At 48.7% G+C, this 22,055-nt stretch overlaps 2 protein-coding genes across 2 annotated transcripts in view; both read right to left on the bottom strand.

Annotated features, from left to right (window-relative positions):
• The window catches only part of CFAP65 (cilia and flagella associated protein 65), a 29,954-nt gene extending 13,985 nt beyond the window's left edge, over window positions 1–15,969 (bottom strand). Inside the window, exons 1-16 of the mRNA XM_068139208.1 lie at window positions 15,816–15,969; window positions 15,007–15,152; window positions 13,728–13,950; window positions 13,126–13,391; window positions 11,749–11,949; window positions 10,976–11,338; window positions 9,886–10,023; window positions 8,803–9,048; window positions 8,172–8,396; window positions 7,360–7,512; window positions 6,357–6,522; window positions 5,103–5,231; window positions 4,085–4,310; window positions 3,147–3,275; window positions 2,650–2,826; window positions 1,927–1,993 (exon numbers count right to left, since the gene is read on the bottom strand). Of these exons, the coding sequence (XP_067995309.1) occupies window positions 1,927–1,993; window positions 2,650–2,826; window positions 3,147–3,275; window positions 4,085–4,310; window positions 5,103–5,231; window positions 6,357–6,522; window positions 7,360–7,512; window positions 8,172–8,396; window positions 8,803–9,048; window positions 9,886–10,023; window positions 10,976–11,338; window positions 11,749–11,949; window positions 13,126–13,391; window positions 13,728–13,950; window positions 15,007–15,152; window positions 15,816–15,969 (3,009 nt within the window). The remainder of the gene's footprint in view (window positions 1–1,926; window positions 1,994–2,649; window positions 2,827–3,146; window positions 3,276–4,084; window positions 4,311–5,102; window positions 5,232–6,356; window positions 6,523–7,359; window positions 7,513–8,171; window positions 8,397–8,802; window positions 9,049–9,885; window positions 10,024–10,975; window positions 11,339–11,748; window positions 11,950–13,125; window positions 13,392–13,727; window positions 13,951–15,006; window positions 15,153–15,815) is intronic.
• Window positions 15,970–16,875: 906 nt separating this feature from the next.
• On the bottom strand, window positions 16,876–21,328 carry LOC137441542 (cilia- and flagella-associated protein 65-like). The gene is made up of 6 exons (XM_068139207.1): window positions 21,264–21,328; window positions 20,622–20,715; window positions 20,169–20,339; window positions 19,004–19,106; window positions 17,407–17,573; window positions 16,876–17,011 (listed from the first exon to the last, which is right to left on the bottom strand). Exons 3-6 carry the CDS (start codon window positions 20,312–20,314, stop codon window positions 16,876–16,878), a joined length of 552 nt encoding a protein of 183 aa, XP_067995308.1. The 5' UTR covers window positions 20,315–20,339; window positions 20,622–20,715; window positions 21,264–21,328.
• Between the last annotated feature and the right edge of the window lie 727 nt (window positions 21,329–22,055).

Raw genomic sequence — 22,055 nt, 5'->3', positions numbered from 1 at the left:
GGTCACTGGCTGGAGAAAGAGTGATGGAGAGGAAGTTCCTCCTGAAGATAAAGATCCAGGTTCTGTTGGGGTAGCAGAGGAGTGGGAGGTAATAATCTGTCCACATGGGTAGAGCCATCACAGAGGTGAATTTGAACCTCTCAAAAAACAAGGCACTGGCTTGCAGCTGGCTAATATCTGTGTTCCAAAGCCAGGCAATTTGGAATTTGTCAGATAGCCCACCCCAATGGTCTCTACCTCTGCTTATTGATGCTTTCTCAAAGTTTCATGCAACATTTGTGTCCCCTAAGGTTAGCAGATGTTCTTCACATTTCAACAGTTCCCCAGGTGAGGATCTGCTCAACCCCAGCATGCAAGCACGCTTAGAGCAGCGTCTGCCACAGGGGCTGGCAGCTCTGTGCTCTTCTTGCCATGAGGCAGCCCCACAACTGCCCTCTCTGCAGAAGCTCTTCCAATCCTACTTTCTGATACTAGCAGATCAATACTGCCAGTATCTCTGGCAGTGCTGTACATCTCTGCAGGTGGCTACCACGTGCACTGCTTCAGGTCTCTGGATTGGCCTCTGCAGCTCCTAGTACTAGAGTTACAACACACCCAGGGATCTTTTGTCATCCCCAGGGCCTGCCATGCTTTTTCAGCCCTTTCTGCAACAACAGCATGAGGTAGGGTGGTGGGCTCTGGTAGCTACCAAAGCCACTGTCTCTGTGGCAAGAGGCAATGTGTGCTCTATAGGCTTCTGGTGCTCCAAAGCCTATTCCCTCACTGGCCAGCTGGTGAAATGTTCACATCCACGCTCAGTATTGTGCCAGGCAGGCAGAGCACAGGGAGCCTGTCCAAGGGCTTTGAGGGAAGGCACAGTTAAGCCACTGTTTGAACAGCTTGGTCAAAGGGTTGGATTTTCAGCTGACAACAGTCCTGAAAGAAAAGAAAAATAAAAGAGATGTGTGAACACAATGGTCTCATTGGAAACTTCAGAGGCAGACAGGAAGGCTCAGCCGGGCATGAGCTGTGCCCAGCAGAGTACAAGGTGACTTTGACTCTAACTGACAGTTTGAGAGAGGGGGAGAGAGAATTTAGTTCCAAGCCTGAGGAAATGCTCAGGGGAAAAAACACTTCAGATCAGTTCTGAGATATTTTAGCAACTAGTGAAGTAGGAAGAATGAGTAGGAAGCTTGTCCATCATTGGGAGGTGAGTGGACAAAGGCATCAGTGCAGTGGCAATAGCCAAACAGGAGTGCAGGTGGTACCTTCTGGGCCTGGAGAAGTGGCTCACTATGTACCTCCAGAGCATGTGGAAGCTCTGCCATCCTGTGCCAGCATGCAAACTAGAGCCAGTGCAGGTGGTAATTTCAGAGACAAGCATATTCCATGCGGTTTTGAAGAGCATAAAGAGATGATGAGATGAAGATATTCAGGAAAGCTGTGTATGAGAGAAGAAGAATGGGCTGAAGATCTCAACTCCATGGTCACTGAATGGAAGATCTCATGGTGAGGCAGAGGAAATGCAAGGAAGCAAGCAGAGAAATCCTGTCCATAAGATGTTCTTGAGTGTGAAAAGCGTACAGGGACCATAAAACCCAGGAGGGCTCTTTGGATTTGGAAGCTGGCTCAGAGGAGGAAGCAATTCTGCACTAACACCACTGACAAAATAAAACAGGTAATAAAAACCATTAAAAAAATCCTCTTGCTGGGTAAAGCAGCAGATGCTACATCTGAGGGCCAGTGCACAGCCACATCACACTGTGCTGGACCCACAAGTTTGTCAGGATGTTTGGTTTATGTCTCTTCTTGCCCTCACCAGGACGCATTCCAGGGGGAGTCCACAGGTCCCTGCATGCCATGCAGCTTCTGGGGAAAACACCTTGTAATTCAGTTCCTACCTGCTGCTGTTCTGCAAACAGAAGCAACAGATACCTGCTACCTTACCAGAATCTCATGGCCATAGGAAATCTTCATCAGGACAGGGAGGCTATCAGTGCCAATGAAATCATGTCTAGGAGAGCAAGAGGAGAGAGAGGAAAACATCAGAAATCAACCCTGTGCCCAGAGTGATTGAATCAGGATCACACAGTACATTAGACACATTTCACTTCCCAGCTGAAGAGTCACTGTTGCATAAGGGCCACCGAGAGAGGGAGGGGGACAGTTGTGTTTGAGTGGGAACGAGTGACGTGGTGTCGATTCTAGTCATACACCAGTGCAGTTTCTAGGCCAAAGCCATCTGAAATGCCTGTACTTCTCAGATCAGGTATGCTGTGAAAGGGGAGGTATTCAGCTTTCTTTGTGCCCTCCACAGGCCCCCAAGGGCTCACATCTCTAGCTGATAACAACAATTTTAAACTCACTGTATAATCAAAAGCACAGCTAGTGCAGCATTGTGTTTGTCTCTTGCACTACCAGGTCAAGGCAGACCAATGTCCCAGCCTGTGACCCTGAATGCCTTGTGCACTGCAGTGTTAAAGGACATTAACAACACTCCCTCAAGGAAGACAAGGTTTGTGGGGTCCAAAAATTTGACCCATTCAAGGACTTTTTACTTGTACAGTGTATGTGAAGGGGAAAGATTCAGCATGGAAAGAGGGGACTCTGATGGCTTTTGCTGTCCTGGCACACAGCATGAAGCACTGAAGTACAGGAGCTAGCCATCACCTGTGTGAGAGCTTGACAGATGCCTCCTCTCCTGGAAGAAGTTTCCCTGACTTTGGAGAAACACTGAAGAGCTGGTTATCCTGAATTCTCATCTGGTGTAGCTCCTGGGGACTAAAATCAGCATCCTCTGCCCAGTGCTCCATGTCCATCTTCTGATCAGAAGGAAACAGGAAGGCCCTAGGAAAGCAGTCAGTTGCTCAGCAACAGGGACACGCAGCTTCCCCGGGGCCACGATGAATGTATCAATGCAGCGAGGGTAAAGCCAGCTGGTGGACACATCACATTTCATCAAATCTGATATGCAGAACTCTCTGCCATTCCTTGTTTGCTTTCCCATCCAGAGCCACCCCCGTATCTCAGTCACAGCTGCACGACACAAGCCACACCTACAAAAGCCACCCTATTCATTTGCAAATGTCTTGTGGCCTCCTGTGAGCATTTCTGTATCCCCAGACAGACCCCAGAAAGGTGGCTGAGCTCCAGCAAGCAGCACTTACCACTCCACAGGCACCACACCCTTGTTCACCAGCAGGAGCATCACAAGGGTAGGCTCTGAGCCTATTGAGGCAGCCCCAAAGTTGAAGTCCAGCAGGAGAGGGGTGTATACTGGGGGGATCAAGCGTGTGCTGGTCACAGGAGAGAAAGAAGAGATTCAGTCGAGACAGGAGGAAGGGTTTTCAGGGCATTATGGGGAAGAGTCATTCTGCTCTGGCTCTCTTTATTCTTCTTTCATTTTATGTTGTTGGCTCTTTTGGGAGAAATGATACTGGGCACAAGGCAGGTATTTTGATTTTCTCAACAGAAATCTTTACATATGTCTTCTGATAGTGGTGGCATGAAAGTCCTGCTTAGCTAAGGCCTGGTTTTGGCTTCCCTGTACAAGGACATCACTGACATACTGGAGCAGGTCCAATGGAGGCCCACCAAGATAGGTGAGGTCTGAAGCACGTTACTTACAAGGGGCAACCAAGAGACCTCCTGAGTTTCCTCAGCTTTATGAAGCAAGGGCTCAGGGATAACACCTACAAAAGTTGCAACACAAGATATTCTAATCAGATACCAGGAAAACAGCTTTTACCATGAAAGTGGTCAAACACTGGAACTGGGTGCTCAGACAAACTGTGGTTTCTTCATCCTTGGAGATACTCAACACTGAACTGGACAAGGCCCCAAGCAACCTCATCTAGTTGTCTCTGCTTTGAGCAAGGAATTAGACCAAGGACTTCTACAGGGCTCTTGTAATTAAATTAACCTTTGTTTCTGTGGCTTCTCTCTAGGGAGGGTAAACAGGGAAGCTGAGGTGAGCAGCTGCCTGCAGGCGTTAGGATGGAATGAGGGCCAAGTAGTGAGCTGCATCACAAGCCAATAGCCACAGCATCTCTGCTTGGCTCATGCAAGGGACTGACAGATTGTCTGAGCCATCTCCTTGTCTCACCTGTGCCTTGTGGGAACTCTGTAGGTCAGTTCACTGGGAGTCGGATCTTGCTCCAGGTATTCATTCAATGTGTCCAAGGAAAAGAGGCTCCAGAGGTGCAGCTTGCTGATCCCACTGGCACTCCCTGCGGAACAGGCATCTGCGATGCACAGCGTTGGGTAGACACCTCTGGCCATGACACAGCAAAGGGGCTGCTGCTCCTCTTCTGTGCTTGCAACATCTGTAGCTTGGGGGAGAATAGGAACACCAAAAAGTAGTCATGCACTGTGAAGGGGTGGCTGTGTGGGGTGGCAAAACTGAGAGAGGCCTTGCCCAGGCAAAAGAAAGGACTTGCACACAGCCTTTTCTTTGGCAGCTTCTGAAAAATCTCTAAGCCACTGACTTCTAGCTGCACCTTGACTTCTGCATTTAGAAATCACCAAGAGACTATGAGACTATGAAAGTCATGCTTTTAACCAGAGTGTTTACACAGGTTAGTTCTGCACTATGTGAAAACTCCTCTTTAGTTTTTTTCCATTTAAGCCTATGCCCTGGTCATTTTATGGAGTGCCCCTTGCCTCCACAGAGGAAAATCAGACACAGCTGTTTATGTCTTGGCTTCCTCGTGGCATTCATGTGTCGCTGCCATTCTCCACTTTCCAAGCTAAGCAGTCTCTTCTTGTACAAACACTATTGCCCACCTCTGAACATCCCTGTTGCCCTTCTCCGTGCCTTTTCTAGTTGAACTACCTTCTTCCTCATACAGGGACCAATCCAAACCTCCAAAAGCACACCTGGTGACTGCAGAAGTAGGAAACTTGCTGCTCTTCCTGTCTGCATCTCATGGCTCAATAATTTTTAATTCCCAAAGGTGCAGCAAAAAAAGGAAGCAGCAGATAGGATCTGGCTCTGGTGAATTGTTCAGCACAGGGATCTCCTCAGGCAGAACTCCTGCACTGGGAACTGTGCAGCTCAGCCTATTGTGGCACAGCCTACTTGGCTGGGAGGGAAGGATTTCCTCAGAACACCCATCTCTTACCTGTGGGGGTGCAAATAGCATATTTGATTGACCAGGAGTAATGCAGCCGATGGGCTGGCCTGGCTGTTATTCGGATGAAAGCTTTTGACCTTGCAGGGATTGTCCCTCTGGAGTGTTCCAGCTCCAGAGCTGTAGGAGAAAAGAGATGGTACAGGCTTTCAGCATCACTCATCTTGCACCACACATGGGTTCAGCACACAGTGCCCTAAGCCAACCTGCACTCAAGCCACTGCTGCCTTGTGCCTAATGGTTAGGAACAGCTTCAGATACTGAAGTATGGAATCCCAGACTACAACTGTAAGCAGCTCACTAGGAGTAGCCAGCCTAACCTTGGCCAGCAAAGAACAGAGAACTTCCCTAGAAAGGCAGCTAAGCATTGTGCTCTATTTTTCTGGGAAGCTCCTTTATTTAACTCCCTTCTCTGCTGGAAAATTACATCTTATTTCAAGCTCTAAATAGATCTAACTTCAATTGTCAGGCTCAGGTTTATGGTTTTTCCAGCAAGAGAGAAGAGTCATCTGTAGCAAATCCCTAAGAAACTAAGCATTTTAAGGTACACAAGAGAATCAGGAGCCAGCAGGAGTAGGGAAGTCATTGTGCCCCTGTACTCAGCACTGGTTACGCCACAGCTGGAGTACTGTGTCCAGTTCTCGGCCCCGCAGTTTAGGAAAGATGTTGACTTGCTGGAACATATCCAGAGAAGGGCAACAGAGCTGGGGAGGGGTTTGGAGCACATCCCTCTGAGGAGAGGCTGAGGGAGCTGGGGTTGCTTAGCCTGGAGAAGAGGAGGCTCAGGGGAGACCTTATTGCTGTCTACAACTACCTGAAGGGATGTTGTAGCCAGGCAGAGGTTCATCTCTTCTCCCAGGCAACCAGCACCAGAACAAGAGGACACAGTCTGAAGCTGTGCCAGGGGAGGTTTAGGCTGGAGGTTAGGAAGAGGTTCTTCATAGAAAGAGTTTTTGACCATTGGAATGGGCTGCCCAGGGAGGTGGTGGAGTCACCATCACTGGAGATGTTTAGGAAAAGACTTGATGGGGTGCTTGTTGCCATGGTTTAGTTGATTAGATGGTGTTGGATGATAGGTTGGACACAATGATCTCAAAGGTCTCTTCCAATCTGGTTAATTCTATTCTATCCTATTCAGTGCAAGCTAGCCAGAAAGCATCCCAGTTCCTGAATTCATCCCGGAATTATTTTGCAGAAAAGAGGGGAAGGCCAAGGCCCCAGCCCATGCTAATTCCCTTACAGTACCCAGTGGATCACTGTGGGTCTCCCCAGGGTCACAGGCCCCAGTGGTCAGTTGTTCCACGCTGAGGATATACTTCAGGGAACAGGTGCCATCATTTAGCAGGACAAGGTTGCAGCTTTGCCGGTCCCCAACCAGAATGTTTCCCAAGTCCAGGTGCTCCTTTTCTGCCTGGAATTGAAACGTGCCATGCAAAGGTCCCTGTTACACACCAAGTTAAGGATAGCCACCACTTATCTCACCATGTGTGGATCCCTTGGCACACACCCTGTAGCACACAGGGCTCCCTATGTTGTGTGTGGCCTATCATGCTCTGGGAGATGTTGGAACAGGGTGGCAAGAGGCTCAACCCCTCCTCCAAAGGCTCTCTCCTGCTGTTATTGGGCTCCTGGCTGGGTAGGATGCAGCACATTTGAAGCCACGAGGAGACTATCTGGTCAGCTGCAGCTGGGACAAGTCTGGCCATACCTCCATGAATGCATTAAAAGTCCCCCTCTCTTTTGGTCAGTCATCCACTTGCAAGCAATTTAGAGTGACTAAATACCTCTAAGACATTTCTACCCATCCATCCAACATGATTGACCCTGGGTAATGACTTACAAAGTATTATTATATTTAGCTCTGGTTGTTTAGGAAAGCTGTCTGGAAATGAAGGTGGCTGCACAGATCTGCAGATCTGGTAGATATGTCCTGGCCACACCACTTTAACAGCCAGGTCTATTACACTTAGACATCAGACTGACAGCAGAGCAAATGGAGAAGAGAGAATGGGAGTTCTGAGCCTTGTTCAGTTCATTCTGGACCAAAGGAGTTGAGGATTTGGGCAGGTCACATTTGAACTGGCAGGATGTTTACATCATGCTGCTGCCAGCAGGCTGCCAGAATTAGCTCAGTCACCTCCACTGAGAGCAAATTGGTTGCCTCCAGTACAGACTGTGCAATAAGGGGAAGCCCTTTACATAGGACCCTAGTAATCCTCCTGCTACCCAGTGGGCTCCAGTTCCTTACCCTGATGGTGCCCAGTGCCCCCTCTCCAACAATCCGTAGGGTGTAATGGGCACTTTTGGGAGACGCAGGGTCTGGGGTTTTCCTCCTCACAAACACCATGGCATGCAACACATACTTGGTCTCCTTGTCAGGTTTAAAAGTCCATGCCTGAGCCTGAAATCATATGAGAGGAGGAGGGCACTCACAGCAGCTCCAGACCAGACCTGAGCCTATACACTACAATGCTTATATTCAAGGCTCTTCTCCATTACAGTTGACCTAGTCCTTAACAGCTAACCTCCACAGACAGCTCTGGAAACACTCTCACTTCAGTTCTCCACCATTTCTGCCTGTGTCAAAAGTTCATCTTGGAAATGTACATTAAAATATTCAAGGCCAAGCCATGGAGGTATTCTAAATCCTCACTGCTCTCAAAAGACACTCAGGGAATAGAGTAGACATTGAGAACCTGAATTTACATATTGGAGAAGAGAAGACTGTCATAAACCTGTTCTTAGTGTCATTTCTCCTCCATCTAGTAACATCTCCTGATGGACAGCAAAGTCCCAACCAGGGTATCATTCCCTAGTGCCTGTTTAAGGTCCATTTGGTCCTGGAGTCAAACAGGATGTCATGATGTTTGGACAAATCCACATTGTGGGAACCAGCACAACTGCAGATACTGGCAAGCAACCCAAGCTAAGACACTGACTGGTGTTCTCCACTTTGACATCAATACCCAAATGATTAGCAGCCATCACATTTCTGCTCTAAGCACTCCAAAGCTATATTGTAGAGAGCAAAAGAACACTTCAGTAGAACTTGAATTTTACCATGGCTTCATAGGGCTGGAGGATCCCTGTAGAGGGGCTGACAGACAGGATCTTCCTGCCAGACTGACAGATCTTCCATGTGAAAATCATGGGTAGCCTTGTGCCATTTTTTATGGTATACATTCGTGTTGAGGAGGTTCCTATACAGACAGGCTTGAAGTACAGATTTCCACCACCTTCTAAGAGCAAAAGAAGAGACTCCCCACAACTCCAGAGAGCAATCTCCTGTGGAATTAAGGGAAAAGTAACAGAATCAGCTGCCTCTGGAGGGACTTGCAAAAATATTTCTTCTTCCAAGAGAGAAGAAAGAATAAGCAGGGTGTTTAGGAGGACATGAAGAACATTAGGTTGTGCTGTCAAGGGGGGCCCTGTGCATAGTGTAGTGCATTCCAGCAGATGGAAACCAAAGGGAACAAGGGGTACAGGATGCCTGGCACCACAAGTACCTCCTAACTGCAATGCTGACCCCACCTGGAATGTGGAAAGTACTCTTTCATTCCGACTTCCAAAGAGAAAAATCCAAATTAACCTTTAGGAGATATAACAGAGATCATAGCCCAGATCACTATGAAAAGAGAAGATTAGATGGGAACAAAACTTTGCTCACCATCTTCTTCTTCCCTTTCCTTACCTTGGTGTATCCAGGAAAAGAGTTCAGCTGCAAAGGCAGGGCAAGCTGCTGCAAGACTGTGTCAGCTGGGTGAGTGCAGAGAAAGAAAATCTGGTGGCATCCTGGAATGATGTGTCCTGAACAGGGCTTGACCAAAACAGAGGGACAGGCATCTTGGTTCATGCTGAAGGTTATGGAAGAAGTGCCTGTGTTCAAAAGCAGCATACTGCAGTAGGTATCAGTGTTAGGAGCCACAGGAGGAAAAGCCTGGTGGAGACAAGCAAGAAGGGATGTTTGCACTGTGTTTAGAAAGGCAGCTTAAAAATAAAGCTTTCACTGTGTGGAATTTCCAGGTTCCAACAAGCACTATCCTGAATCTGTGGAGGACTTTGTAACTGCTTCTCTTTAAGAAGCAGAAGGAAATCACCTAAGGGCATACAAATGATGGTCTTTTCCCTTCCCACAGTGGCCTTGATCATAGAATCATAGAATCATAGAATCAATAAGGTTGGAAAAGACTTCAAAGATCATCAAGTCCAACTTATCACCCAACACCTCATGACTAACTAAACCATGGCACCAAGTGCTACATTCAATCCCTCTTGAACACCTCCAGGGATGGTGACTCCACCACCTTCCTGAGCAGCACATTCCAATGGCCAATTACTCTCTCTGTGAAGAACTTTCTCCTCACCTCGAGCCTAAACCTCCCCTGGCACAGCTTCAGACTGTGTCCTCTTGTTGTGGTGCTGGTTGCCTGGAAGAAAAGACCAACCCCCACCTGGCTACAACCTCCCTTCAGGTAGTTGTAGACAGCAATAAGGTCTCCCCTGAGCCTCCTATGTCCGCTTAAACAGAGAGGAAGGAGACCCCAATACTTTCCTCTCAAGTTAATGAGATATTCAGTGCAACCTGACACACTGGAGGCTGGGATGGTAATGCAAGAGAAAGAGCATCCTACTTCTGTACCAAAGCAGGACTCTCCACATCATCAGAAACTGTCTAAGCCACATCTCAGAATGGTGCAATGGGAGAAAAAGTGAAGGCTTCAGAGGTAAACACTGAGTATCTCAGCAAAGGGCCAAACATCAATCAGTTGCACACCTTGGGGACATCCAGGATGTACTGTGGGATGAAGTGCTCCCGTCCTGCTTCAAATGTGTGTGCTCTCAGCCTGACACTCAGGCACCAGGATGGACAGATGGTGGCATCCTCCTCAATGTTGCTGTGGTGTCTCAGCACCTGCAGTCATGCAATGGACAGAAGAGAGTGTATGCAGGGAGAGTGTGGCAAGGTGCATGTGTCATTGCAAGCAGCAGTTTCAAAGGCATCCATGGGGCTGAGGAACTGGCTTTTTCAGGGAAGAAGGACTGACCAGTACCAGATGGGAAACATGAGTGTCACTTTCCCAAATACCTGCATTTCAGACCCAAGCTATTGTGTGATACTGTAAGAGTTGCCTTAGGGAAGGAAGGTCTACAGACACCCCTGTGTAGTTTGAGCTACTTGAAGGTGATAAAGTTAGCATATACCAGTGAGTCCCTGAAAATAGTTATTTGTCCTTTACCTGAGCCTAAGAAACTCTGACTCTAAGGTTACTTCTAGATAACCTCTACATTGGCTTAGAGGGGAAGAAAAATGCAAGAAGAGTAATCAACAACGTAATTAAAATAATCTCTCACCTACCAGGAAGTTTCTGGGTGCTAAAACTCCTGCAATTGTAGCCTTGTCTGACATGAATCCCACATCACATGAGAGGAAAGGCTGCAGTGGTGCACAAGTGCCCTCAGCAGCTTTATTTGTGGAGAGCCAGACACAAAACCCAAGTTACTGCCTGTCACCCAGCCACAACAACCATCCTTATGCAGGCTTCCATCTATGCTAATAGTGCAGTAATTCACAGTAACTTCTCCTTCAGTGAGGTCTGCACTACTTCACATTCACTGGGGGTACAAGCACAGGTAACTATCCATACTCATAAGTTGTGTCTTGTTTTGCTGGTTTATCTGTGCCAGAACACAGGTGAAGGAGAAATGTTAATGCACTAGTGCCCAAGGGAGCTGGTGAAGATGCCAGTTTGACAAATTCAAAGTATAAGATTCTATTTGATTTTCAGCTCCCCTAAACTATTTGCCCTGCAAATAGTTGCTTGCTAAGCCCTCTCTGGAAACTGGTCTTAGTAATGCCTACTAACCTTGTAGAAGGCAAAACCTTCCAGCTCTGCTGCATAGAGACTGTTAAGCTGAGTGGGCTGGAAAAGGACTCGGAAGGCTGAAGACTTCAAAGGTGGGATATCACAGACTTCAGGGCACACTTGGAAGGCACTGCTGGGGCTCAGGGTCCAGGCAACAGTGATATTCCCTTTGGTGTGGTTGGTCACACAGAGAGGGAGTGGTTCTACCCGGCTGAGTGGTGTGCAGCGACCAAAATCATGCTCTCTGGGGCTGACACTAACATGAGGAGGGAAGATGGCCAGGTCGCAGCTCACACCATCATAGAAATATTCAGTCATGGAGTTGACGTCAAAGTATTCTTTGGGAGGCTCGTCCTGAGGGATCTACAGGATAGAAACATCTCAGTGTGAGCAGGGGAAGTGTGCCTGTGGGAGACACCAGGCACTACAGCCCTTCACAAGCAGGAGAGCATGCAAGATGCACTTCAGTAACACTTCAGGACAGTTCAAAGTCTAGGCTTCAAGAAGGCTCCTGTTTGTAGGCCAGCCCTCAATCCAGAACTTCATGAAGCAAAAGATGCTGCAAACAAGTTAAATCCAGAAAAGGGCTTTGTGGCTGAGCTTGGGTAAGACCCAGCTAACAAAGATAGTGCTGGTGTCCTGGTATGTGCTAGGAACAGTGACAGAAAATCACTCTGGCACTTTCTAGATCTGTCTGGCCTGTGCAACAGAAGCCTAATATCTACAGAGATCAGCCTGGGGGTATCTGAGATTCCAGGGACAGCAGCTCATACCTTAGGAGGCAGCATAAGGGCTCCCTTTTCATCCATCTGCAACTTCCCATCCTTCAGCATCACACTCAGGATATCAGGGGGGTAGAAGGTCAGTCCCCTCATCATGTTGGTTCGGTACCAGGAAAGGTGCCTTGCCTGAAGGACGGCTGGCTTAACTGTGTCTGAGTGGCAGGTACCAAAAAAATCCACATGCATGGCTGCCTGGAAAAACACCAGAAAGAAAATACACTGCCCTTTTGTGATTCCTGTGAGACTTACACCATCCTAGTACTGCACCTCAAAAAGCATACCTAGGAAAGGCTTAGCATCTGCAATGTTAAGACAGTAATTTACTGGCTCAAGAGCTTTCTTGAAACTAGAGTGGAAGTTGAAGGCACTTGGTGCACAGACGTGCAGATATATTTTAATTAAAGACCTCACCCTACCCATAAGCATTACTGTCTGTCCACATCAGCCCTCTATTGCTGATAGGAACCTGCACCATGTCCATTTGACTCAACAAGAGCCTAGGTCCTTGTACTTGGGTGGCAACAACCCCATGAAAAGCTATGAGCTTGAAGAAGTGCCTGCAAAGCTGCCCAGCAGAGAAAGACCTGGGGGTGCTAGTTGACAGCCGTATGAACACGAGCCAGCATTGTGCTCAGGTAGCCCAGAAAGCCAACAGCACCCTGGCCTGTATCAGGAGTAATGGGGCCAGCACAAGTAGGATAATCATCCCCATGTACTCAGCCCTGGTGAGGCCACACCTTGAATACTGGGTTCACTTTTGGACCCCTCACTACAAGAAGGACATCAAGGTGCTGGAGCATGTCCAAAGAAGAGCAAGGAAGTCTCTGAAGAGTCTAGAGAGTAAATCTTTTAGAAACAGATGAGGGAACTGGGTTTGTTTATCTTGGAGAAAAGGAGGCTGAGTGACTTATCACTCTCTGAAATTACTTGAAGGGAGGGTGGAGTGAGGTGGGGGATTGGCCTCTTCTCCCACGTAACAAGCGATAGGACGAGACGAAACGGGCTCAAGTTGCACTAGGAGCAGTTTATAGTGGACAGCAGGAAAAATTTCTTCATAGAAAGGGTTGTCAAGCACTGGAACAGGCTGCCCAGGTAGGTGGTAGAATCACCTTCCTTTGAGGTATTTAAAAGACATGTAGATGTGCTTAGGGACATAGCTTAGTGGTGGACTTGGCAGTGTTAGGTTAAGAGTTGAACTTAACCTTATAAAAACCCTTTCAAATCTAAATGATTCTGTGACAGGCATTAATGGTAACACAGTGGGAAGAGCTTTCTGGGGCCCACTAAGTGGGAGAGGTCAGCCCTGGTGGGTTACATTGGAAGTTCCCTTTGAGCTATCAGAGCAATGAAAGCATCTGCCTCTCATACCTGATGGTGGACAAGGCACACCACTCTGCGGTGATAGCTGATGGGGTAAGTAGGTCGAAAGGTCACCTTCAGCACTACTGTTGCTGTGCCCTCCAAGACTCCACAAGGGCAATCCAAAGAGAAGACACTCCCTCTGCCATCAATATCAAATTGGTAGTAGGCTGGGACATCTGAGATGTTGCTAATTTTCAGTGTCTGCATCGAACTTTCTCCAAGGTTGATCCAGCCAAAATCCACAGAATGTTGGTGAAGTGACACTGAAGGACCTAGGACAATGACATGCAAGACAGACGTTGGACTTGTCATAGCTGTTTGGTAATATGTCACAAGCCACTTAGCTGATCTTCCTAAACCAGAACCATCTCATCAGCAAAACCATCAGTCCTAGCAAACAGCTGGGCATTCACTTCCAACAGCCTCACACCTTTCTCAAGCAAGTATAAACCCCAAATAGTGTAGCAAGGAGAGCCTGCATCCCAGCAGAAGGTAAGTCTGTGACTTGAGGGCTGTGGCAGCTCCTTTTCCTTCCCCAGGCACCAGCGCTTCCCCTGCAGTGCTAAGAAGAAGACAGGGAAAAACAGTGGAATCTTTCATTCTGGTACCTCTACATGATCCAACCACCTTCAGGACAGTCTGCAGGAGGCATCCAGCAGATGAGATAGTGAAGTAGTCAGTACTGTGCTCTCCTACTGTCTGAGGCTGAAATCGTATGCACAAGACCAGCTTCCCTTTGGCAGGAACAACACCATGGGACATATCACAGGAGAAAACATGATCCTGAAGCAAAGGATCTTTTACTCTTTCTATCCTACACGGTGCATCAACCTGCAAGCAAAGAACAAATAGCAGCCAGGATTGTTCTGAGTGCAGAACACTAATCAGTGAGCAACTGCAATTTTCAGCAGAGCTGAACACCGCCAGGAACAGCAAAGCCACTGTAGCCCAGCACAGAAATGCTGTGCAAACCTCTGCAGCTGTGTCCTGCTGGAGTGCTGCTGGCAGCAAGCTCCCACAATACATTCAGAAGTCTATGGGTTTCAGCAAAATGTCCTGTTGGGAGTGTCCCTCCTGGTAGCAGGGAACATGGCTCAAGGTGCCCCCAAGGGCCAAAGTAGCCTAAGTGGCTGCTATGACTAGGGGGACAGGCAGGCAGATAACATATTTCCCTCCATCCACAGTTTCTGGTTCTCTGGGGATCTTCATTTCACAAAAACATGAGACTGGAGACCAAATGCCTTCATCAAGTTCCTTAAAAAAGGTCCTGATCTTTGCCTGGGGTTGCTGAGCACCATTGTAGTGTGATCAGTAAGAGTACTACAAATGACTTTGTCTTTTGCCACTCCCAAACTGCAAAGCCTGTGAAGGAGTCAGCAGCATTGTCATCCATGTCAACAGCCTCTAAGTATATTAATCTTTTAACAGGCAGAGCTGGCACGGACAAGGTGGTGTTCAGATGCAGCCCACTTGACTTTGAAAGCAATTCATCAGGTTGCAGTTCAGTGAGGACAGCAGAAGATCCATCAGCTGCCTGTGACACAGGCACAATTTGAGAGTGCCACAGCTGCCAGGCAGGACTGATGGCCTTGTCCAGGGTGAGTGGGAAAGCTGTAGGGTGTGAAGGACAACATTGGCTTCCTGGTCTGGACAGTGGGAAGCAGGTGGGAATTTCCATAGCATGCAAATGAATGAGGTGCTAGCACTCATGCTGGAAGGCATGGGTGAATGGCCTGGCTGGTAGGGAAAGGATCACTGTCTCTGTGTCATTCACATTCCCACCTGGGTTCTTTTCAGAGCATAAGGGAGATAGTCAAGAGCACATATCCCAGCCAAATGTGCCAGCATGCCAGCTTCCCACAAGAAGTAGTTTTGCTCTCCACATACCACAGACATGTTGAAGATTTCAACACACTTCTCCACAGCTGTCCCCACTGGCACTGATCCAAAGCACAGTGTATCCTGAAACTTTCCAGGCTGCACACCTTCATACTCCTCCCTTGTCACACTCACTCTCAGGTAGGGGTATTTTGCTGTTAAAAGGAGTAATATCATAGGTTAAGAAAGAGAGGTGGAATCTCCGTCCTTCGATATTCAGTGCTCAAGTGGATAAGCCTCTGAATCACCTCAGGCAACTCTGAAGGTGGATCTACCTTCAAAGCTGGCCCTGCTTTGTACCAAATAGTCTCCCTTCCAGCCCCAATTCACTAGACTCGGGGTCACATCTTTTGTCAGTGGCCATACAAAGCACTTCAGGCAAGAATTTGCTAACAAAACCATTGCTTAGCCTAGCTTGCAACCAGCAAGCTTTAGAAATTTACACCTGGCTCACTGTCTGGCAGGGACAAACAAGAGAGGCTGAGTGCAGACAAAGTTAGGACCTTTTGGAGATTCCTGCTTTGTGCCAATGAATTCCTCTCACTTCTTTCTCTCTTTCTACTTATGCAGGCTCCAGAAATGCTGGTTTGGCCAAAGCATGCCACAGGGCGTTTTGAACCCAGTCTGTTCCAACCACACTTCCAAACTGGCAAAGGTACATTAGAGAATTTCACAGACCACATTCAGTCCATGGGCTTCACATGCTCACCACTGAGTTGAGCCTGCTGTGGCACAGCCTCAGAGTAGGGCCCTGTGGAATGATGTTCCATTCAGGGATGACACAGACTCCTTCGACTGCTATATAGAAAAAAACTCACCCAGGGCTTTTAGCTGGATTGTCCTTTTTTGTTTCTTTTCCTTTCCCAACCAGCATGTTCCTGACACATCATATACTGCTGCCACCTTGGGTTGGAAGACCACCTTGACCATGCACTCAGCACCCGGGCTCAGCACACCGCAGTCAGGAACCATGTAGAAAGGGCTTGGTGTCTCCCAGGCAAACATAGTATTGATGTCACTAGGAGATGGAGATAAGGTTTTGAGTGACTGATCCTTTCCTGCCTGTGCAGTCACAAACAGGACTGACCCTTCCCAGTGGGTTATTCAGTTAGGATGGGAAGCACCCACAGCTGAATGGCAGAATCCTTGGTGCATGTGGCCAGAGATGTGATGCTGGGAAGAAATTTGTCTCCAGGCTCTGCAAACGCTCTGTTCACACTTTAATGAATCTTAGCTATTACATCTAAGAATTTTATTAATGCCATAAAATTTCTCAGCTTCATCATGTGTCAGCAAACAGATCAGCTCCAGAATGAATTATTTGTTTTTCCTGTATCTAAACTTGCTGCTGCTTAATTCCAAGTGAACATTCGTTCCTCTGTTATACGCCCAGGTGAGAAGGGAGGACTGAGCTGTTTGCCTAATACCTCATTCAACTCTCCCAAACTCCCTTTGCTTGTTTGATTTGTGCAAAGAACATCACATACCACCAGCTTTTTATATTTTATTGATTCCACATTGCATGTTACTTACCATCCATAGCCTCCACTGCCCTGGAGATCTTAGTCAGCACGAATTATTTCTCCTAAGGGAGAGTGAATCACTTTAAATGGTTTCTGACTGATACCTTGCTCTGCTGAAAGCACATGCGCCCTCTGTCCTTTCCACCCTCCTACTGGATCAGCTGATTGATTTGGAGAGCACAGGCCATTTTCCAACTAATAAAGGCTATATTGCTCTCACTGTCAATGTTTGGAACTATAACTCCTCCTTGTCTGGGACCTTCTTTACTGCACTTCTTTCTGCAGTATTGCCTGAATTACTGTCCTTCCCTCGTTAAAATAAGACAGCCCTTGGTAACTGGGGGCATCTTTGCTCCTAAATGATAATTGCCACTGTTTTGGGGAGCTCCATGAGCAGGCACCGGAGAGACTCTTCAACTTCTGTATTGCATGCTTGCACATCAAAGAGGTCAGCTTGAGCATCAGCAACTCCACTGCCCCCCAAATCATTCCTGCACCAAGGAAAGTGAGGTCAAGCCACAAAAAGGGTAAAATATTTCCATCTGGTAGCTCACACTGGGCAGGCTGCCTTTGACTAACTAGAAGCCCAGGCCTTTCCTGTGAATGTGGGATGCTTTCAGTGGGACACCATGCTGGTCCTCAACTGGTTCCTGTGTTAGAACAGTTCTCAGCATATGCTGGAAAGAGACACATGTGAGGTGCCAAGGTGTGCCCACAGTGAAATCTGAGCTGTGCTACCATTTCTGCTGCCTTTTCTGCCATGACCTCAGAGGAGGCAGAAGTATGCTGCCTGTTCATAAGAACAACTGGGATGAGCAACATTCACTGTAGAGTCCAACCAGGTGCCAAATCAGAAAGAGGGTCTGCACAGCCACACCTCACTCACCCGACATTGCGCACGGGGAACAGTGTCTCCGTGGTGTTGTGGACAGCACAGATAGGCAACTGGACAGCAGCTGGGAAGGACAGGCGGAGGCGTGGGAGCATAGCATGCAGGGTAACAGAGAATTCACCCTCAGCCTTCTTAAAGCAGATACTGTCTTCATAGTCCCTCTGCAGAGAAAACAGCACTTAGATGGGCTCCATCTTGCAGACACTGCAGCTACACCCATGAACACTCATCACCTTTACCTCTGTGAGAGTACTGAGATGAAAAACATTGGTGACAGAGGCACCAGAGAAGGCCTCTGTGCAGGACAGAGGGCATATGAAGCACTCAGAAAAGGCAGGCAGTGGGTAAAGTACTCAGGTATACTCCTGACTGACAGGGAACACAGAAACATGCTCAGAGAGCAGCTGAAGACCACATTTGTTTCACCTGATTTGTTTTCAATGCAGGTGAATTTCTTTCAGCATTTTAAAGATCCCAGTTCAGCTAAAATGAAGCACATAGAGCCTTTATTTGAGCTTCATAAGCACAGAAATACTAGTCTTTGATCAAGTGCTTTGTCAGCTAGAGACCTAAGAGGATAACACACAACTTAAAGATGCAGTGTTGACAGCACTGTGTATAAATAGCCCCAGGACATCTGCTAACCAGCTGATACAGAAGGAATTGCAAGATATGTGTCTTCCACGCTCCCCAATCATCACCTCTCCCAAGTACCACTTATGCAGGTAAGGAGAGACCTTTGGCACTGCAGCACACACTGTCATTGCTCTCTCTGAGAAAAGGAGCCTCCTGCTCTAGCGATTCATGTAGCGCAGACAAACTATTTACTGAGAATGGAATGAGGCCAGCAGCTTATTGCATAAGGGAAAGACAAAAGAGTCATCAGAAAATCATGATACTGGAAGAGCAGGGTACTGGGAATCCACACAGTGATCATGTTCTAAGACTGCTACTGGGATTCCTATCAAAGACATATATAGCTTTAGACAAGAGCCAGAGATCAACACACGGAGCCAAAACAGATGCCAAGAACAGGCTGAAAGGCAAGAAAAGGGGCTGGGTAAAAATAAAACTTAAAGAAACCCACCCCACTTAAAGAACACCACCCCATATAAAAGAAGGGAGGCCCTTGACATATCCCTCATAGAAAATCAGTAACCCTTCCATGTACAGGTTTTGTGGTCTCCTATAAGAAAGTAGAGCCTGAGCCACTCAACCCAAGGTTCTGCAACAAAACCACCCAGATAAGGCTCCCTGGGATCAAACCACATATGGACAGTTCAAGCACTTTATCTTACTGATTTTGTGGCCAGCAGAATATGAAAGACCAGGACATTTTTTTTTTTCCCTGAGGATCCCACTCATAACTACTGAGAAACTGCAGAGAAGTAAGGGTTAGGGCTCCCTCAGGTGACGAAGCTGTGGGGAGAGCAGGAAGGTCATCCCGTCCAGTCTTTCTATGCTGGAACCTTCCCTAAGGGTCCATTCATTCAAGTGAAAACAAATCAGAAAGGATAAGAGAGGCAGAGGCTCTCTGCTGCCCTGGAAGCCAGCCTGAAGACAAAGAGCCATTTTGATGTTGGTACTTTACCTTTTCAGTGGGCCGGAAAACAATGGGCAGGCTTAAGGACATACCAGGACTCAGAGTGATCGGCTGGGGAAAAACAGTGCAGAAGAATCGCGTAGAAGGACATCTAGATAACGAAATCAGAACCAGAGGTTTTGTCTGAGGGCATGCAGCTGTTAAGATAGAGAGCAGGAATGAGCATAAGGACTCAAAACCTTCGAACAGCACAATTAGAAGCCCTCACAGAATCACCAAGGTTGGAAGAAACCTCAAAGATCATCAAGTCCAACCTGTCACCACAGACCTCATGACTTAACCATGGCACCAAGTGCCACATCCAATCCCCTCTTGAACACCTCCAGGGATGGTGACTCCACCACCTCCCTGGGCAGCCCATTCCAATGGCTAACAACTCTCTCAGTGAAGAACTTTCTCCTCACCTCCAGCCTAAACTTCCCCTGGCACAGCTTGAGACTGTGTCCTCTTGTTCTGGTGCTGGTTGCATGAGAAAAGTGACCAGATCCCTCCTGGCTACAACCACCCTTCAGGTAGTTGTAGACAGCAATAAGGTCTCCCCTGAGCCTCCTCTTCTCCAGGCTAAACAATCCCTCTACACACCTGCCCCCCAAGGGTATCTTGCTAGCAAATCAGCAGAAACAGGGCAGAACCCAGGTGTCCTGGAAACACATTCCCAGCTCACAGTAGCTACCCCTTCCTTGAACAACATTAGACATTCCCAGACAGTGTAGCCTGAGCAAAAAAAAAACCACCCATTTGGCAGAAATATCTGGGTTTCAGAGCAGGGAAGATCATAGGGTGTGCTGGAGTGGTTCAACATCCAGCGGGACTCCCGGGAGCAATGGTTTTAGGACACACTAGTGACTGGCTGGCATACATCCACAATTAAAATCTCACCAGACTGGAAATGCCTCACAGACAGAAGTATCAGCAAAACAGAATTTTTAAAAAGGCAGTTCATTTAAAAGACTCCTGCCAGGAACAAGGGCTGTGCATCTGAATTAGCAGGTTTGTGCCCTGCTACCTAACTGTGCTGTCTCCAGCACACAGCCCGAGGGGAATGGGGGCAGATGAATCCCAGAAAAGGTGTTAATGTGACCAACACAGCAGGAGGGATGGAGATGCAGCGAGAGCATGAGGACTATGAAGGAGAAAGAGACTTCCCACGCACCTGTAGCTCAGCTTCTGGGTTTTCTCGTGCACATTTTTCAAGACCAGGTGTTTGATCATCTCTTTTCCAAGTTCCCAGCCACGCCACCTGAGTGTTTCAGCCACCTCAATGCCCCAGAATACGCCTTTCTTCTTCTTCTTCTTCATCTTTCTTGCAGACAGCTTAAGGGAGCTACAAGGGGGACATTAGCAGTTTGAATGGGAGGGAGGAGAAATCACTCAAATACCAGTTTCTCTATGTTCAAAAGTCTCTGACTCTTGCAACAGACGGGAGGAGCCACCCTGCGGCAGGAGTCACTAAGAGCCCTGCTCCAGGAGTCCAGAGGGGACACCTCCTGGCCACAGCCCAAATAACAGATACAGCAGAATTACAAACGAGGATGCAGAGGCTTAAAGGGTGGGTATTTTTCTCCTCTCCCTACCCTACCAGTAAACCCACCCACCACAGTGGCACCTTTTACTCCTCCACTCGCCTTCCTGGCGCAGCCACAGCACAGCTTTCAAAAAGAGGCAGCGCTTTGGAGCTCACCATACACCTGAGCAAGCATCTGAAAAACAAGAGGAAGAGAGTCCTCACACATCCTACTCCTGCTCACAGTCTTGATGCCAAGGTCTGTGTGCTCCCAGAGACCCTGCGACCCCTCCTGTGGCTCAGGGTGGCACACACTCTCTGCAGGGGCTGCAGTGTCCCCAGGGGTGTCCCCAGGGGTGTCCCCATTTCACCAGCGGAGTCAAACCGTCTCCACAGACCATACTGTCCCGAGGCTGTCACAGCCCTGTGCTCAGCAGGATCCTTGGTACAGACTACGACCCACCCCGCGGCAGAGCTCTCCTTGGACCTTTCAAGGACAGACCTGCCCTATAGTCTTGCCTGACACCCTAAAATCCCATACAGACTGCGGCACGCTCCTGTTCCCTACAGGAAGCGCCTGGGCCGCGGCAGAGCCCCTTATAACCCTGCCTGGCCCCAGAGACGATCCGGGGTCCGGTGCCAGCGCCGCCCCCCGCCCCGTCCCGGGCCTGTACAGCCAGCCCAGCTCCCTCAAGCCGCCTCCGGCTCCCTGTAGTACAGCACAGCCCCGAGAGCCCGATCCACCTCGACCCCCAGGCAGCGGCAGGTCGGGGCCGGTGCGGACCGCTCAGCGCCACGCAGCCCCGGGCCCGGTTGCCATGGCGAGCGGACGCGCTGCAGAACGCAGCAACCACGGCGCGGGTCGCCAGGTGGCAGCAGAGGGACGCGCAGAGCCGGGCCGGGGAGGGGAGGCGATCGAGTTGGGGCAGGAGGAGGAAGGCAGGAGGAGGAAGGCAGGAGGCAGGTGGGGAGCTCCCGGGGGTGCAGGGGGCAGATGGAGGGGGACAAGAGGCAGACGGATGTTCCAAAGGTGCAGGGGACAGATGGAGGGGGCAGGAGGCAGGCAAATGTCTCAGGAATGCAGGGCACAGATGAAGGGGGCAGGAGGCACGGAGGGAGCTCTCGAGGTTGCAGGGCACAGATGGAAAACAGGTGAAGAGGTGCAGGGGGCAGATGGGTGCCACAAGGTGCAGATGGAGGGGCAAAGGAAGCAGGAGATGAGTTTTTGGGTTCAGGAGGCAGATGGAGCCATGCAGAGTGTAGATGAGGAGTTTGGGGCATGCGGGGGGCTGGGAATCAGGGCAGGAGACCAGGGGGAGATGGAGCAATTCAGGGGCAGGGTGATGGAGGGGTGCAGGTGGCAGCCCAAGGAGTGAAGGGCATGCAGGGGGCAGGTGGAGGTTTGCAGGAAGGAGTCATAGAATCATGGAATGGTTTGTGGTGGAAAGAACCTTAAGGATCTTCTAGTTCCAACTGCTCAGCCATGGGCAGGGATACTTTCTAACTATGCCAGGTTGTGTACCGCCCCATCCAAGC

The sequence above is a fragment of the Melanerpes formicivorus genome, unplaced genomic scaffold (genome assembly GCF_026170545.1).
Source record: "Melanerpes formicivorus ecotype bairdi unplaced genomic scaffold, bMelFor1.0.p_v2 SCAF_5, whole genome shotgun sequence".
NCBI lineage: Eukaryota > Metazoa > Chordata > Aves > Piciformes > Picidae > Melanerpes > Melanerpes formicivorus.
This window is presented reverse-complemented; position numbering and strand designations above follow the sequence as displayed.

Coding starts and splice junctions, on each gene's coding strand:
- LOC137441542 (XM_068139207.1), bottom strand. CDS start 20,314: ATGAAGAAGAAGAAGAAGAAAGGCGTATTCTGGGGCATTGAGGTGGCT. Junction 17,574..19,003: donor TTTTCCGGCCCACTGAAAAG/GTAAAGTACCAA, acceptor TTTTCTCTGCAG/AGGGACTATGAAGACAGTAT. Junction 17,012..17,406: donor TTCCCCGTGCGCAATGTCGG/GTGAGTGAGGTG, acceptor TCCTTGGTGCAG/GAATGATTTGGGGGGCAGTG.